This window comes from Myxocyprinus asiaticus, chromosome 50, assembly GCF_019703515.2.
Source record: "Myxocyprinus asiaticus isolate MX2 ecotype Aquarium Trade chromosome 50, UBuf_Myxa_2, whole genome shotgun sequence".
Taxonomy (NCBI): Eukaryota; Metazoa; Chordata; class Actinopteri; order Cypriniformes; family Catostomidae; genus Myxocyprinus; species Myxocyprinus asiaticus.
This window is the reverse complement of record NC_059393.1, coordinates 11,182,627-11,199,596: the sequence shown is the minus strand read 5'-3', so window position 1 is coordinate 11,199,596 and position 16,970 is coordinate 11,182,627. Positions and strand designations below refer to the sequence as shown.

Genomic DNA, 16,970 nt, shown 5'->3' with positions numbered 1-16,970 from the left:
TGACACCCGCTTTCCGGCACTGTCTCATGCTGGTCAGAATGTGAGAACATGTATTGCGCAAGTGAGCTCCCAGTTTTGTTCATCGTTTGAGTATTCTTTGGGTAAATATCAAATTTTACACAAGCTGCTTATTTCTGTCAATTCCATTAAATATGTGTTGAAAAGAGTTGTATGTAAAAATTTTGTGTTTGTTGTGGGTTATTTTTGAAGGATGCATATGGATTGCATGTGTGAAGTTTGACCACGTTCTGTGCACACATGTGAGAACTGGGTATGTAACTTTAGTATTAATCATATCTCATTTAATGATTTATAGCCCAGAGTGTTTTCCAGTTTAGTGAATAACTGTAATATGTGTTATATGTGAGAACATGTTTAATGAGAATTCTATTGTTTTAAACTGCAATACATGTGTTTAAAGCCTGGTTAAAAATGTATAAAATGCATGTGTTAAAGGCATAAAATACTGTGAGTATTTAATCAAGTACTTGAATGTTTAAAATGCTGTGAATGATATAAGCATGTTTTAAGGTTATGTATGCTGAAGCATATGGGTAAGCTAATGTTCTGTTTGTATTTTCTTTTGACATTATCTACCGTATTTTTTTACTGTATTTCTTTGTACCATATTTCATTTGTTGTATTTTGTTGAACCATATTTCATTACCATATTTCATTTTAGTATTAAATTTTTATTGTAATTCATAATTTCCTTTTGTTTTATACAATACTGCCCCATCGATCGCTGTCCTTTTTCTGAAACAGCTGTCAGATAAAACACCCCAAAAAAGAGTTTTGTGCACTTCACGCATCACTAAGATATGCAAGAAATTTATTAGTGTTACATAACAGTGATAACATCTTCATTAAACGGTCAGAATTTGGAAAATGTAGAATCTACTTCTCAGTTAGTTATTGTTTCTAGAAGTAGTTCTGGGTTCTGAAGAGTTTCTATATCAATATGAATAGAAAAAGTTCCATCTGGATTGATGGGAACAGCAACGGGGAGACGAACAGCCATCCTTGACAGTGTCATCTAGAGCAGAAGTTACAAAAGTTAGGAATGTACAATACATTTTTTTTTAATTATAATTATTGTATCTATTCTAAATAATTTAAAGAAAAACTATTGGCCTCTGACCTCTGGAATCCTAGCAATGATATTCAGGGTCCTCTGGGTTGGCAAGGCCACGGTCAGATCAACTTCTTTCTCACTGTTCGTAGCTCTTTCAAGCTTGAATCCAGCCCGGAGAGCTGCCATAGTGATGTGCTTAGACAGCCTAAGTGATGCCCAAGAGAAGAGAAAATAATTAACACTATTTTCCATTTTAACATATCAAAAACATTTTTGGTGACGTGTTTGATGAACTATACTTTTTGGCATAGGTGGTGACAATTATTGGAAGCCTCTCCCATTCCAGCTCTAGACGGACAGCAGGGAATTCTCCAAGAACACCGGCCTCAGCTTTAGCAGTAACAGCATATTGTTGACACTCTGGACCCCAAGCCAACTTGGCCTAAAAAAGTATGTTTGTGCTTAATGGTAATGAAGTCAATTTGCTTTAGTATGAAGAAAAACATACTTTTATTTTGTTTTAGAATCACAAGAGTTCCAGTCTTACAGTGACTTTGTGTTTGCTTAGCAGGACACCATCAGCACAAATCTTCAAGTTGTCATTTTCAGCAATTGAGGAAATGATGAGCTGCACTCTTGCAGTTGGCTTGTCAAAGTATACAGCAAGTTGGTAGCCCAGCAGCTTTTGATCAACTCTTACGGCACGGACAATGATAGCAAAAACAGGTGGAACAGAATTCCCAAGGAACTTAGCCTGAAAACATGAACAATAACCATTGAACCAGGACATTTTAGTTGTTCACCAAAGTTCAGCTTTGGGTTTTGTGTTATTATGAACAAAATGTATACATTTAATAAAACAAATTGATTCACCTGTTTCCGAATAGCCTCAAAGCTTGATCCAGTGCTTCCACTGCTAACTGCCTTTGAGGCTCCATGGGGTGCCATGTACTGCAGGCAAAGTAAAGTTTTTATTTTCAAGCATTTCAAGATAAATAATAGAAACCAGACAAATTAAATATAGTAAAAATCTTAACAATATATTTTTAATATTTTTTTTACTATATTTAATTTGTCTGGTTTCTATTATTTATCTTGATATATATATAATCTTTATTAATTAATCTATATGAATCTTCATCTATATATATATATATATTTATAATTACCCGATCTTTGTGGAATTTCCTGAAGGGCTCAATCATGGTGGCAGTCTGTAAATCAATCAATACAAAATAACTCAGTGCAATCAGAATACTTCATGAAGATATTTATGATACAAATATTAGCTGTCACCAACAAGCAACACTCTGTGTCACCTTAGTTATGCGAGAGCTGGACATCGAGGAGCTTGAACTGCTGGAACTGATGATGCGGCTTCTGCGGCTGCTGCGGCTACTGCTGCTTTCAGAAGAGACAGGAACTTCTTTTGCTTCAGTCTCCAGGATTTCCCTCAGTTTCATCAGGATGCTCTTTCCCTCTGGAGTGTCCTCATCAACAAGATTGATTTGCTTAAGAAGCCTCTCAGCAGCTCTAGGGCCAACTTGAACCTCAAGCTCGAGTTTTTCAACTGCAGGACCTTCACCTGAAGCCAGAATGACAAACCATTAGCATTATATTTTTATAACTTTATATAACTTTAAATTTGTCTTTAAGAATACCTCTTGCTACTGAAACATGGACTGAGTGCTGTCCAATTATGTAGAACAGAGGAGCATTCTCAATAAAAGCAGCATTGTGTGAATGCACCTCAATGCATCCCTTGATTTCAATATATGGGACAGCAAGACAGAAGGTCTTGTGGAATGGAGTAGCAGCTCTCACAGCTGGCATATCAGGATCAGTGTTCTCAGAGGACTGTAAAAATTAAGTAAAAAGAAAAATTAATTAACGTAAAAAATGCCAATTTATAACTTTAAGTAGTCAACATTTTTCCACATCTCCACCTCCATGTGTGTGTTTAAAGCTTACACGGTCACCAGCATAGGGCGTCTTTTGCATGGACAATTCAGGTACCAAGGAAACAATTCTCTCTGCAGAGGGATCTTCAATGTTTCTGACCACAGCAATAGTCTCAAAGCTTTCGGAACAAGAACAGGATAGGATACAAGACCACAGGAGTTGGCATTTTTTAACCTTTTTAATCTTTCAGAAACCTTTCGGATCCTCCAGAAATTCACTTAAAATGTTTGCTACATCAATAGAATTTACATTGCATTACCTCATAGTAATAATATGTTCAGGAACCTCAACAGGCAGAGCCTCCACCTTGTAATTGCCCTTGAGAATATCTGCTCTTGCAACCACTTTTCCAGGGACAATTGTGTGGATCTTTCCTTTGGCCATAACAGCAGCTTGAATCCAGGCAGTGTTAACTCCCATCACAGCAAAGGTCTGCAGAGCAATACTGGAGGAAGAATTAGGGAGATTATGTTTGTTGTACACATTTTTTATCATATCTTTTACATGTGTCAGTGAAAGTGTACCTTGGTTTAACTTCTGCTCGGATTTGAACATCAGTCCTCTTCAACTGTTCAAGAGTGATGGTCTCAGGCTGCTCAGGGAGAGGAGGTGTAATGGTAGCCTGAACTAAAAGGATGAACAGAACAATATCAAAGTAAGGAGTGACCCTGTTATAACTGCAGAAGACTAATGCAGAATGAAAAATTCAAGGAAAAAAACTCACTATTGACAGATGCAGCAGCAACTGCAGCAGTGTAGAAACTGAACTCCATGGGCACACCAACTGCTGTTGGAAAGATACGACGCACTTCAGCTGCTAGCAGAGGTTTGGCATATTGCAATGCAATTCCTTCCTGCAAAGCTTTCAGGGCCTCCTTCAACAGTTCACGTGGTTTGGGTCCAGTGGCAATCTGGGAATAGTTTTCATTTAACAGTCATCTAATTTTGAGAACTGCTAATGTGGGAGAAAACATTAAGTATAATACAATACCGGTATTGCTTGTTCAATGATGGTTTTGTCAATGTTGACAAAAGCCACTTCCTGTCCAAGCAATTTGATGTAGACTGAAGCCAAAGATTGATTGGTTGGCAGAGCCTTCCAGTTTGTGAGCTTGAGGGAAAAAAACAGAGAAATTATATGTATTTTACCTAAGTCATATTTTTAAAACGACTTAAAATTAATCAATAAAGTGGAAATCATAACTTACTGCTCTTAGGGTGCGCTTTATCTTGGTGATACGGTCAACACTTTCATCTGCTGCTGGAGATTGCAAAAGAGCCTCCTGGATACCTTCAGTTCTTACACCAATCTGTTTGAGAGAAACCATAAAGTGAAGACTATTAAAAAAATCAAGACAATAAATCAGTTTGTTGAAAAACATCCCCTTTTTGGTGACCCACCTCAAAAACATCAGCAGCAGCTCCAGCAATGTAGGCACGTGCTTTTGCTACTACAGCTCTAGGCAGGATGGTGGCAGCATCATTGATCATGTAGGCACTACCAGCAGCTCCAATCATAAGAGGAGCTTTACAGGTAAAGAGATATTGATGCCATTAAATTCTTTAATTAATCAGCAGAATTTAATTCTAGGAGATTTTTTAAACATTTTAAGAAGCATTCACTTTGCCCTCTCTTAAATGACTTCTGAAAATCAGCAAGACTTACTATGATAGATGTCCAGCTGAAGGGCTCTGCTGAAGCGGTAGCTAAGCCTGTCCAACATGGGGCTCAAGAGCTTTATGGCAACATTAGCTGCACCAGCACTGAAATGGATACACATAATCACATTAGGCTTGTGCTTATGTAAAGTGATAAAGAAAACATTTGTAAAATGATTTGCTGTTCTTACACAGTTGCCATATCAGGAGCAGTGATTCTGGTCAATGACTTGATGTGGGAATAGGCAAAGCTTGCAACCTGCATGTTAGTCTCAATCCTTAATGCACCAGCAAGACCGGAGATGAGAGCCACTGAGGGTCTGGTCTCAAACAATACAATACAAGCAACCATACGCACTTCAGGGTGGAGAGCCCTGTCCAGTAGGAGCTGCAGGGCCATTGGCTGAACCTGAAGTAGGAAACAAGACTAGTTGAATATCTGAAGAAAACATGCACAAACATTTTAACATTTTTAATTCCTACAGCATAATATCTGACACTTACCAATTTGGGCTCTTTTTTGGCAATGTTCCTCATGGCCATGATGGCATCAACCTGGACTCTAATGGGCAGAGAAGCACCTGCAGTTTTCAGTCCTGGCAGGTGTTTCATGATAGTTTTAAAACTAGCAGGGTGACCAGCATTGCCCAGAACTTTCAGGGCCAAAGTAATTTCATGAATATCATTCTTGGCAATGGCTTCTGCTGAAATGTCATGGAGGGGCTGAGGAGTGTGATGCACATATACAGTAATTAGAAAGTACAGTAAAACAAACTAATCCCTAACAGAAATGTTTGGAATAGATTAGGCATTTACCCTGAGGAGCTCTGCAGGGCAAGTAGGAACTTCAACACAGTACTTGGCAATCATAGAACCATATCCAAGCATGACAACTTCACGCAGAGCTGGGATTGTAGCGATTTTCTCATGCATTGCCAGACTCTGTTCAAAAAGATATGAAAATGATTAGTTTGTTGTAGACAAAATTTGAAGAACTGCACTTTGAGTAGAGTAAGATGTACCCACAGCAGTCAACTGGATGGTGTCCAAATCAGCTGTGACCATTTGCAGAGCAACCACAAGTGCCTGAATGAACTCAGCAATGGTACATTCACCAGCCAGGAATTTGTCCTTGATGAATTTTAAAATTACTGGTGTACCAACAGCAGGAAGAGCATCCAAAAGCCAGTGCCTAACAAATGAATATTTTTTGGTTAAAAAAATAGAAGCATTACTTTTTATCAGTATTGCTTTCAACTGTCCAACACTTTACCTGTAAACGGGTTTGTCCTTGAACTGAGCCCAAATGGCCTCAACATTCTCCAAGGTGGCAAAACGCAGGAGCTGGACGAGCTGAACGTACTTAAGTGGAGCATCATCATGGACCATGGCCACATTGTGTTCAACCAGGTGCTTTAAGACCTCCACAATCTAGAAGGCATCAGACCAATGTTCAAATGAAGTCTTGACAGTTCAACAGATACAACTGTAGAAGTTACCTGTAATATTTTCCCTTTAAATCAAGGGTTTAAACTTATTTAAGGTAAATTACTTGAATGAAACAATTAATTGAACCTGGGCTGGTGCATCACTGATCCTCAGGAGTTGGATTGGAGTCTGAAGAATCTCAGATGCGAACTCATATTGCAGGGATCCACGGGCCAGATAATCAGATTTGATGGGAACAATTGGGGTCTTCTCAAGTTCAACAAAAGCCAAGGTTTGTCTGAAACAGAAAAAAAAAATTATTTCTCAACTTTCACTTGATAAAATATTAAATTGTGTAATCAATATTGATTATTATTTTTTTCTAATGGAAATTAAAGAGGGTAAATCATACTTTGCTTCCATCTGGGCAGCACCATGGATCTCATTGAAGGGTGAGTACTGATACAGTTCCACAGCTGTTGCCTCTGAGATCAGTACACCATTGGCAGCTGGTTTCATGATGTAGTTGTAAGTTGCTGCTTCAACCAAACTCTTGACCCTCTGTTAAGAACAGATAAGAAAGATAAGAAAAGTACTGTGAGTACCCATTTTCCATATATTGAGCAAACCTCTATTTTCTTAGCTGTCTATTGCATTACCTTGGTGCATTCAACACACTTCTCAGTGTACGTTAAGCCAATGTCCTTCATGATTCTCTCCTTGCAGTGGCTCAGATCCTTAGACTTGGTGACAATAATGTGGTTGGCCTTTGGATCCTCATTGATGATATAGTGGGTCCTACACACTCCCTGAACTCCAGCCTTAGAGAACAAGTAGAAAAGTGAGATTGCAGATCTTTTTAATAGATGAAATTTGTACTTAAATCACTTTCTCACCTCTTGCAGTTCATAGATGTTCTGGGTCTTCTTTAGGTTGAGCTGAAAGATGTTGAGGATTCCTCTGTGCAAGTTCATGACAGTAGGGGAGACTCCTGCAGGGGCAAATACCTTTCCAACCACACCATTAGCATACTCAAACTTGATGGGAATCTGGAGTTCAGCTGCCAGTGCTGAAGTGAGCTTAGTGGCTGGAACAAAAGAATCCTTGGGCCAGATGCCACTGTACTCATAGAGCAGAGGATCCAGGAGCTGCAAGGGAGCATTTGCATTTTAATCGAAGATTGTTGCTTTTAAAAGCTGGTGCTAGCTAGCACGTTTAGTATTGTCTCACAGTGGAACACCTACAATTGCTTCAGAGCTTAGTAGGATTTACCTTCATCAGGAAGGTATTCTCTGTCACAGCACTGAGGAGAACCTTGCTGCTGACTTTTACACCAGCTCTTGCCAGACCTTCATGAGGGAGACCGCCCAAAAGCAGAGCCTCATACTTGTACACGTAGGTTTTATCAAGGGCAAACTCAGGAACTGAAGAGAGTTGAGTTAATTAATTCCTGTTTTTTATTTTATTTGATTTTGTATTATTATTAGGTAATTAAGTGCTTAATTACTTTTGCTAAGCATTAATGCAATATTTGGTAACACTTTATTTTGATGGTCCCAAGTAGATATTTAACTGACTATAAGTGACTTATCAACTGGCTTTCTATAGCTAGTAAACAGTGTTTCAACAAACATTCAGTAGACTTTCAGTAGCCTGTATATAGATCTCTATTAATGACCTACTTACATTATTGTTGAGAACATCAGTTCATTAAAAGGTCATTAATAAAGATCTATATTCAGGCTACTGAAAGTGTACTGAATGTTTGTTGAAACACTGTTTACTAGCTATAGCAAGTCAGTTGATAAGTCACTTGATAAGCCACTTATAGTCAGTTAAATATCTACTTGGGACCATCAAAATAAAGTGTTACCCAATATTTTAAAGCAACATTTTAAATTGAAATAAAAACAATAGCAAAATCATATTACTTACCAAGGTTGATCTGTTGACTTGCTAAAAGAAACAAATAAGACAATATAATTTAGATTTCAAGAGATGTAATTTGTTCTTATGGGAAATCACCCTTAAATACAAAGCAAAAATTCTCAGTCTGACTTACCCACAAGGGCTACCGTCAGGGCAAGCACAACAGCTCTCATTGCTGATGGTTTGTGAAGAACTTGACAGAGAGACAGATCTTTTATAGTTCTTTTTCTGACAAAATATTAATTCTTTAATGAATTATTAACAGATGTCTTTACGTGATTGAAAATGTGTGAGACAACAGTTTTTGTTGGTCAACTGTTTTGTACATAGATTTAAATGAGAAGTTAGGTTACCCTGGCCTGTCATCATGTCATCCTCGAGGCCAATGTCCACAGTGAAACACTGATTGTTTGTTTTCATATCTGAGAAGGTTATTCAAGCAAAAAAGTTTTACTTTGTCAAAGGTTTCACTTTTTCAGTGTATTCATATTTATAAATCATATAGAAGACCTTTTCAGATTTAACTTATACATGGCTAAGGTTTATCTATACAATAAACAGAACCAGAATACTTTTTGATTTTTCTTAATTGTATGCCGTAGCATTAGGATTAATCTTAACTGGAATTAAAGAGACTAGCTAATTAGAATGTGGTGTCCACATACTGAACTTTTGTCCATGTAGTCTATGTTGACAGACTTGATTTTAGGTTAGGTTACCCTGGCCAATAACGTATCATCAAAAACATTTTGTTAAAGTCTCTATTAGTTTATTTATTTTACTAAAAGAAGGAGAATGTAACAGTTGATGAACTTTGCTACTAGACCATGTGTCAGTTGGAATTTTACAATTATTAATGCTAGTCATTTTTCATTAAATAGGTAAGCATGTTTAAAAAAGATTAATAAAATAAAAAATTCAGGGGAGATAACACATTTAATCAAATCAAAATCAAATCACTTTTATTGTCACACAACCATATACACAAATGCAATAGTGGGTGAAAGTCTTGGGTGCAGTTCCGAGCAACATAGCAGTCATGACAGTGATGAGACATATACCAAATTACAATAAACATCAGATTTACACAACACAATTTACATATCTAAAATACACATAATTACACACAACACAATATACAAATAATAATATACAATGTACAGTATACAATACACACAATATAGAATACACATACACACAATATAGAATACACATTATACAATAAATATAGTATATATAGTATATATAAAATATACAGTAGGTTGTATTGTACTGTATTGACATTCAGGCTGTCGGTTGATAGTCAGTTGCCAGTGTGTTGTTAAGAGAGAATATAATTTATGACAGTCCAGTGTGAGATAATAAGATTAATAAAGTGCAGTGCAGATGTAGTATATTGATCGTGAGAGATCAAGAGTTCAAAAGTCTGATTGCTTGAGGGAAGAAGCTGTCATGAAGTCGGCTGGTGCGGGTCCTGATGCTGCGATACCACCTGGTATATATGGCCTGGAGGGAGGGAAGCTCACCTTCGATGATGTGTCTGGCAGTTCGCACCACCCTTTGCAGAAATACAGTACATACTATACTATTATATTGTTTAGTTTTTCCTTTCCCTGTTCCTGGAGGCACACCAACAGTACACATTTCAGTGGGCATTTTCCAAACTGCATTTTTGCACCCTTGAAGGGCACTTCGGGAAGGGGACGCAACTCGAAGAGTCGTTCCAAACAAAAGTAAGAAAGCATATTTTTTCACAAAGGGCCCTTTAACAAGACATTTAGTGAAGGGTATGTTCAAACTGTAATGCCATGCTCTCTTTAGAGAGCCCATATTAAGAGCTTTGTCCTTTGTAGTGAGTATGGCATAGGGATGATCACTTTCAATTGGAATTTGCCCAGTGTCTCCTTAATCTAACACACCTGATTCAACACATCAGCTCCTTAGAAGAGTAATAGAAGACCTGAAATGTGTGAGATCAGGAAGACAACCAAAACAATAACTGTTTTGTGCCTGAAGGGACTGAGTTGAGGAACACTGAAACAGAACCCACTTATAGAACCCACTAATCCACTTCACTTACCCTAAACTTATCCCTAACCACTTCTCAACAGTGTTGTATAAAGTATCCATTCATCATACTTAAGTAAAAGTAAAGATACCTTCATGAAAATTGACTCAAGTAAAAGTAGCTCATGTGAAAAATACTTAAATATTAAAGTAACTTATTTTACATTAATTTAAGTATCAAAAGTACAAGTAAATCGTATAAATTACAGAACAGCTAATTAAACCCATGGCAACTTATTTGATTGCCGGTGCTCATCATTTACTCACCCTCATGCCATCCCAGATTCTGCTGAACACAAACAAATATTATTATAAGAATATCTCATCCCTTTTGGTCCATACAATGCAAGTGAATGGTGACCAGAACTTTGAAGCTCCAAAAAGGAGATAAAGGCAACATTAAAGTAATCCATCAGACTCCAGTGGTTTAATCAATGTCTTCTGAAGAGATCCAAGTGGTTTTGGGCAAGAACAGACCAAAATATAACTCCCTTTTACTCTACATGTTACCATTGCAGTCTTCAGGCACGATCATGATTTCATGCTCAAAATTTATAGTTGAAAAGGATTTATATTTTGGTCTGTTTCTCACCCAAAACCAACTGGATCGCTTCAGAAGACACTGATGAAATCGTATGGTCGTATGGATTACATTTATGCACCCTTAGTTTGCTTTTTTAGAGCTTCAATTGTCTGGCCACCATTCACTTACACTGAAAGCACCTACAGAACAGAGAAAGTCATACATATCTTGGACTGAATGAGGATGCAAAAACGATGAGAGAATTTTCATTTTTGAGTGAACTCTCCCTTTAATGAAGCATTCAAGACACACCAGAATGATCATATTTTTGAGATTAGTGGACAGGAACACCACCATAAAGTCGTAAATCCAGTGAGATTTTCTTGAAGTGCCAATTTTCTGAGATGTGGCATGTCAATTTAAGAAGCTTGGCAAGAATCGAGCAAACTGGTGACTGTACAGTTTAGACTGAGTGCATTTTTGTCCTATTGATGAAGAATAAAGCTTTCCAAAAATATGCTTTTTCAGAAAGTGAAAAAGATGAAAAATTGCGAACTGGGCCCATTCTGTCCATCTAAAATCACTTGAACGCTCATTACATTGAAACTACAACTTCTGAACTTGTAAGTACGAACTTTCCTGGAGGACTTGGACACAGTTTAAACCACAACATAACTGAAATAGTGTTTATATTGACTATGTGTTAAACGTATGTGGATTAGACATAATATGAAACAGTCCATAACAAAGTGTAACATTGAAGGAGGAAGCTGAGTTATTTTTATTGACCAGAACAGAGACTTGTGGAGAGCTCTTTTTTCATTTGGGCCAATTAGTAACCACCCAGAACACCCTAGCAACTGCATGGTAATGTGCTAAAAACACAGTTAAAACAACTTAACAACAGCATAGCAACAACCTGACAACCACATACTGTAACAATGAGCCAAAACACACAGCAGATCACCTTGACAACTGCATAGCATGCCCCAGCAACCATACAGAACACCCTAGTAAACACATAGCTTACTGTAGCATCAATGCCCCCTTTTCTGATATTAAGATAAGTTTCTGGTGATCGGATCACATGTGGTCAGCAGCGCTAAATACAGACCTAAATGGAGTCTAAAACGTTTTGTGATCGGATGAGAACTTCACAGATCTTTTTCAGTGTGTCTGATATCAACATGCAGGGACACTTATGAGAAGCATGAACATCTGCAGCTAAGGTTAATACAACTAATCCACTAAAATTACAGATACTAATTATACTGAAATTTTGCTTTTGTGCTTAGATTAAATTTCAGCTACATCAGGGAGAAGCAGTTTTTTCACACTTTCTTTGTCTTTTCAGACTTTGTTGCATTTTATTATCATGCAGGAACAAACAGCCCAAGACATCTACCATATCGTCAAGCACAACATACAGCCTATATATATATATATACACCGATCAGCCACAACATTATAAGCACCTGCCTAATATTGTGTAGGTCCCCCTCGTGCCGCATCTCAGAACAGCATTCTGAGATGCTATTCTTCTCACCACATTTGTACAGAGCAGTTATCTGAGTGTGCCTGTTCCTTAGCTGGTCTTTGAAAATACTGCAGTGCTAGCCACACAGCTGTCTTCTCAAGGATGTGATGTGCCGAGACTCACTCTGCCACACACCCCTCACTCTCAGGTGTCTCCAAACACCTCCCCAGTGCTGCTAGAAGGCATCTGTTGTCACAACCTCCCTCCTTGCATGGAGGACACCCATGGGCATTATACCATTACACCATAATGATATCAATAATCCAGCTAATCATAGTTACTTCTTCAATCACACATTAATGTAGGTTTATAGTGGGTCAGCCTACCTGTGTACTTCAGAACCGCATCAGCATTACATGATTTTAAATCAAGTAATCAGAGTTAAAAACCCATCTCTTCTCCTTAGCCTTTAATCAATCTTAGAGACATATTCTGTATTATGTTATTTCTTTCTTTTACTTTTGCCCTTTATTGTGTATATTTGTTGTGCAGCACATGGGTCCACTGTTTTAATTTTGCTTTTACATTTTGCATTAAATTTACATTGACAAATTACTCAGTCTTTTTATCACACTATTATCAGCTTTCTCTTTTCCTGAGTTTCTCAAACAAAATGACAGTGCGCCACACATGTTTACCAGACCACAAACATAGTTTGCCTGATTCAGCTAAACTTTCATGCTGGAGATGCCCAATGCATGAAATAGTTAGTGTTACTGTTGCTCCATGCTCTTTCTCAGCACAATGGTGTAAGTACTGCATAATAGCACATATAGTGTAGTACTGCATAATAGTGCAGAATCAGGGCCGCCCATGGCATAAGCGACATAGGCGGTTGCCTAGGGTGCAAAACGACATGGGGCGCCTCACTTTTTGTCAGAAGTGCGCCCTCTCCTGACGACTATGCGCCCCTCTATCTCTGTGTCAACTTTAATTTATACCTTCCTTTCATTACTGATAAATGGTTTCATAGGGTGACCATACGTTATATTTTTGTGGACATGTCCTCTTTTTCAGACATGAAAAAAGCGTCCAGCCGGAATAGTAAAATTGGCTAAAAAATGTTTATATTTGTCTTCATATTGATGTGCTCTCTACAGTTAGGACTATCATATAACCTGTGTGTTTGATTCTGTGCATCAGTTCATATGTGTTTACATGTCTTTATGTGATTCTGTTTGAGAGCAGTAGAGCGCGCACTCTTCAAAGTACTTTTTTTACACATTCTCTCTAACGCTTGCCCGTTGTATGTGAGCTTGTGAAAAAGATCGACAGATTGCACTGTAGCTAGAAAAATCAATAAGGTAAGTACACTTTGAAAAGTATGTTCCCCAACTCTGCAAAGTATTAAATAGTACACCCACTTCATCAGATTCGCGCTTGCCACACATTGTAATTTTTAAATGAGAATGTTGACTATATTCAGATACAGTACGAATCAGGGAAATTTTAACTAATATGACTGATAAAATTAGATCATTATAGACATTTTACAACTGGGTCCATCGTATAATTGTAGTCCAACCTATGTGACCTGTAAAGCTGGCACTTGTGTGTCAATGGCAAAAAATTAAATAAAATAAAATCAGACAAAACTACTCGTACTGAATGTGGCAATCACAAAATGTCAGCCAAAGGAGCATTTGTCATTAAAATCTACAGGGAAGTACCTGGGCACTGCAGGAGGACTACAGAGAGGTGCAGACTGGCTATCGGGAGCACAGGGAAACAAATAATCAATAAACATAATAAGGTTGCTAACATTAATGACTTTAGGGACCTGGGTAGCTCAGTGGTAAAAGACGCTGGCTACCAGCCCTGGAGTTCGCTAGTTCAAATCCCAGGGTGTGTTGAGTGACTCCAGCCAGGTCTCCCAAGAAACCAAATTGGCCCGGTTGCTAGGGAGGGTAGAGTCACATGGGATAACCTCATCGTGGTCGCTATAATGTGGTTCGTTCTCGGTGGGGCGTGTGGTGAGTTGAGCGTGGATGCCGTGAAGCCTTCACATGCGCTATGTCTCCGTGGCAACACGCTCAACAAGCCACTTGATAAGATGCGCGGGTTGGCGGTCTCAGACATGGAGGCTGCTGGGATTTGTCCTCCGCCACACGGATTGAGGCAAATCACTACGTGACCACGAGGACTTAAAAGTGCATAGGGAATTGGGCATTCCAAATTGGGTAAAAAAATAAAATAAAACATTAATGACTTTTATTTTGAATTTGACTTCTGGCACATTTCGTTCAGAGCAATCTTTTCCATGCAACACGTGTGGAGCTGATTATTTGACATACAAATCACAAAAATGGTGACAACTAAATACAACATTTCAGTAGTTCGCAAGTTAATGTAATCCTGCAATGAGGATAGTGTAAACGTGTTTGGCTCACTGTTCCTGGAGAAGGGCTCAAGGCTCGAGACTTCACCAAAGCTTGAAACCCCCCTGGACTTGAGTTATTAATGAATAGATGGGAGGAGTTGGGGTGGTGGAGGGATGCTGGAGGAATCGTCACAGCATGGATGTAAGCAGCTGTTTATATATGCTTGCTCTGGCGATGTGATTTGTCGGATTAAATGAACATGCTCCTCCTGAACTTTGTTATGAAACTCCATATTACCTAAAAGATGAGCTCTGAATAATCACAAAATGACAAATAACTGCAAGTTACAACAAATACAATAACAGCAGCGTAAATAATATCGGCAAACAAAAAAGCTATGAGCAGACATTGTCATTTGCATAATTTATTCATACTGCAAAGCATTACTGGGAACTGGATCACAGATTCTTATCACAGTATTATAAGACACAGATCGCACACTTTGCTCACACCTCAGAAATAATGCTCACACCTCACAGGAATGCAGGAAATAAGTCATACAAAATATGACTGTGGCTCTTTGAGTCATTGAGGTTTACTTTGTTTAAAGGATGGCAAAAACAGCGCTTGTCAAAGCATTGGGCTTGTCACATTCTCTCAAGTATAATCTAAGGAAGGAATTCAGACACTGCTGATATAAAGACGCAACAAACTCATACTCACTCAGAGTGAAAATATGAGCAATTAATCTGCAAAATAACCAAACTGTTCTATCTGCTCAGCTCTTAGAGGTATGTTTATACTTTACATGGTTTAAATATTTCCACACACACTGGTAAGACAAAATTTCATTTGTTTACATGTTGTCATATCAACACTGTGTAGAGAAAAACATTCGGCAAAATTCAAATAACTTTCAAAAGTTCATTTTGAAGTAGCAAAATTAAATGGAAGGAATGATGAATCTGCACTCAAAAATGGGATAAATCTCACATCAATTTATTTATACAGAGGCCCCAAAAGAGTAAAAAACGTCATGGTTACTGGTGTAACCTCCGTTCCCTGATGGAGGGAACGAGACGTTGGTGTCGATGTAGTGACACTAGGGGTCACTCTTGGGAGCCCGAGACACCTCTGGTCTTTGATAAAAGGCCAATAAAAATTGGCGAGTGGTATTTGCATGCCACTCCCCCGAACATACGGGTATAAAAGGAGCTGGTATGCAACCACTCATTCAGGTTTTACGCTGAGGAGCCGATATAAGGTCCGGCCATTTCAGCGGGTAGTTCAGCGTTGTGGCAGGAGGGACCAACGTCTCGTTCCCTCCATCAGGGAACGGAGGTTGCACCAGTAACCATGACGTTCCCTATCTGTCACTCACTCGACATTGGTGTCGATGTAGTGACACTAGGGGTCCCCATACAAAATGCCACAAGGCTGAACTGTGTTACGTGAGCTGGCGGTGTGTGGTGGGCAGACTTGCTGTGTGCCTCATAGCCAGCACACCAGGTCGACACGTAACCTCCCCCAACACAGTTATGAGTGTCGAACGGCCCTTTTTGGGGACAAGTCGACTACCCAGAGATAGAGACAGGCTTAACCCAGTTGTGGCCTTCTCTTTTTCCACTCCCTAAAAGAGAAGGGGGATTATCCGACTGGGCCGCCAGGTCTAGTCGGGGGTGTCCCTCCCAAGGGGAGGACACCGCGGAGACCACACCTCGCCCCAAGAGAGGGGGGAATATTTAAGTGGAAGAATACAATCACATGGTCTTTCCAACCATGTGGAGAGCCTTCAAGGTAGATCATGCCCAATGGGGGAGGAGTTACTACAACATGGAGACTGGGACAGAGGGGCTCTGCCCAAGAAAGACACAGTTTGCCAGCAGGGAAATGAATTAGCAGAAGATATAGATCGCATGGGGTTAGCCTTACAGGGAACCGCCACATGCGGAGCACCTACCCCAGAACCGGGCTCTTAGCGCGTGTACTGGGTCGGCAGCGAGTCTCTCCAAAAACTCGACTGCCACAGGGCTCGGAGGAAGTCAACCAGGGAACAACTTTTGTGAACACTACTGGGAATTAACAGTGCACGTCTTCAGCTCAAAAGGAGGTGGAAGGCGCTATGTGCAAGCGATACACCCGGCCGGCTATCCCGGGCTTATCCGCTTGTGTTGCGTGCCACTACCTGGGACGAAACCGGTTCCACCCGGAGGTTGTAGAACCTTGCAAAGGTGTTGGGTGTTGCCCAGCCACTGCTCTGCAAATGTCTGTTAGAGAGGCACCTCTGGCCAGGACCCAAGAAGCTGCTACACCACGGGTAGAATGGGCTCCTAGCCCTACCGGGGGCGGCATGTTTTGGGCAAGATATGCCATAGTTATGGCGTCAATGAGCCAGTGGGCGATCCTCTGCTTGGAGACCGCGCTTCCTTTCCGCTGTGCACCAAAGCAGACAAAGAGCTGCTCAGAGAT

The 16,970-nt window shown here is 39.4% G+C and overlaps 1 protein-coding gene across 1 annotated transcript; it reads right to left on the bottom strand.

Annotated features, from left to right (window-relative positions):
- Positions 1–277: 277 nt before the first annotated feature.
- LOC127438885 (vitellogenin-like) lies at positions 278–8,226 on the bottom strand. The gene is made up of 28 exons (XM_051694796.1): positions 8,187–8,226; positions 8,060–8,080; positions 7,397–7,569; positions 7,021–7,272; positions 6,784–6,945; positions 6,537–6,685; positions 6,272–6,422; positions 5,970–6,127; positions 5,723–5,888; positions 5,513–5,638; positions 5,201–5,419; positions 4,888–5,105; positions 4,704–4,801; positions 4,439–4,563; positions 4,246–4,347; positions 4,029–4,148; positions 3,762–3,948; positions 3,562–3,664; positions 3,297–3,482; positions 3,047–3,155; positions 2,737–2,932; positions 2,395–2,660; positions 2,245–2,289; positions 1,949–2,026; positions 1,623–1,829; positions 1,375–1,517; positions 1,142–1,280; positions 278–1,036 (listed from the first exon to the last, which is right to left on the bottom strand). Exons 1-28 carry the CDS (start codon positions 8,224–8,226, stop codon positions 905–907), a joined length of 4,071 nt encoding a protein of 1,356 aa, XP_051550756.1. The 3' UTR covers positions 278–904.
- Between the last annotated feature and the right edge of the window lie 8,744 nt (positions 8,227–16,970).

What these genes read in the sequence shown, in the direction of transcription:
- LOC127438885 (XM_051694796.1), bottom strand. Translation starts at nt 8,226, where the DNA reads ATGAGAGCTGTTGTGCTTGCCCTGACGGTAGCCCTTGTGG. An exon ending in ACATCTATGAACTGCAAGAG is followed by an intron (nt 6,946 to 7,020) that starts GTGAGAAAGTGA and finishes TTGTTCTCTAAG; the next exon opens with GCTGGAGTTCAGGGAGTGTG. An exon ending in GCTGCCCAGATGGAAGCAAA is followed by an intron (nt 6,423 to 6,536) that starts GTATGATTTACC and finishes TTTCTGTTTCAG; the next exon opens with ACAAACCTTGGCTTTTGTTG.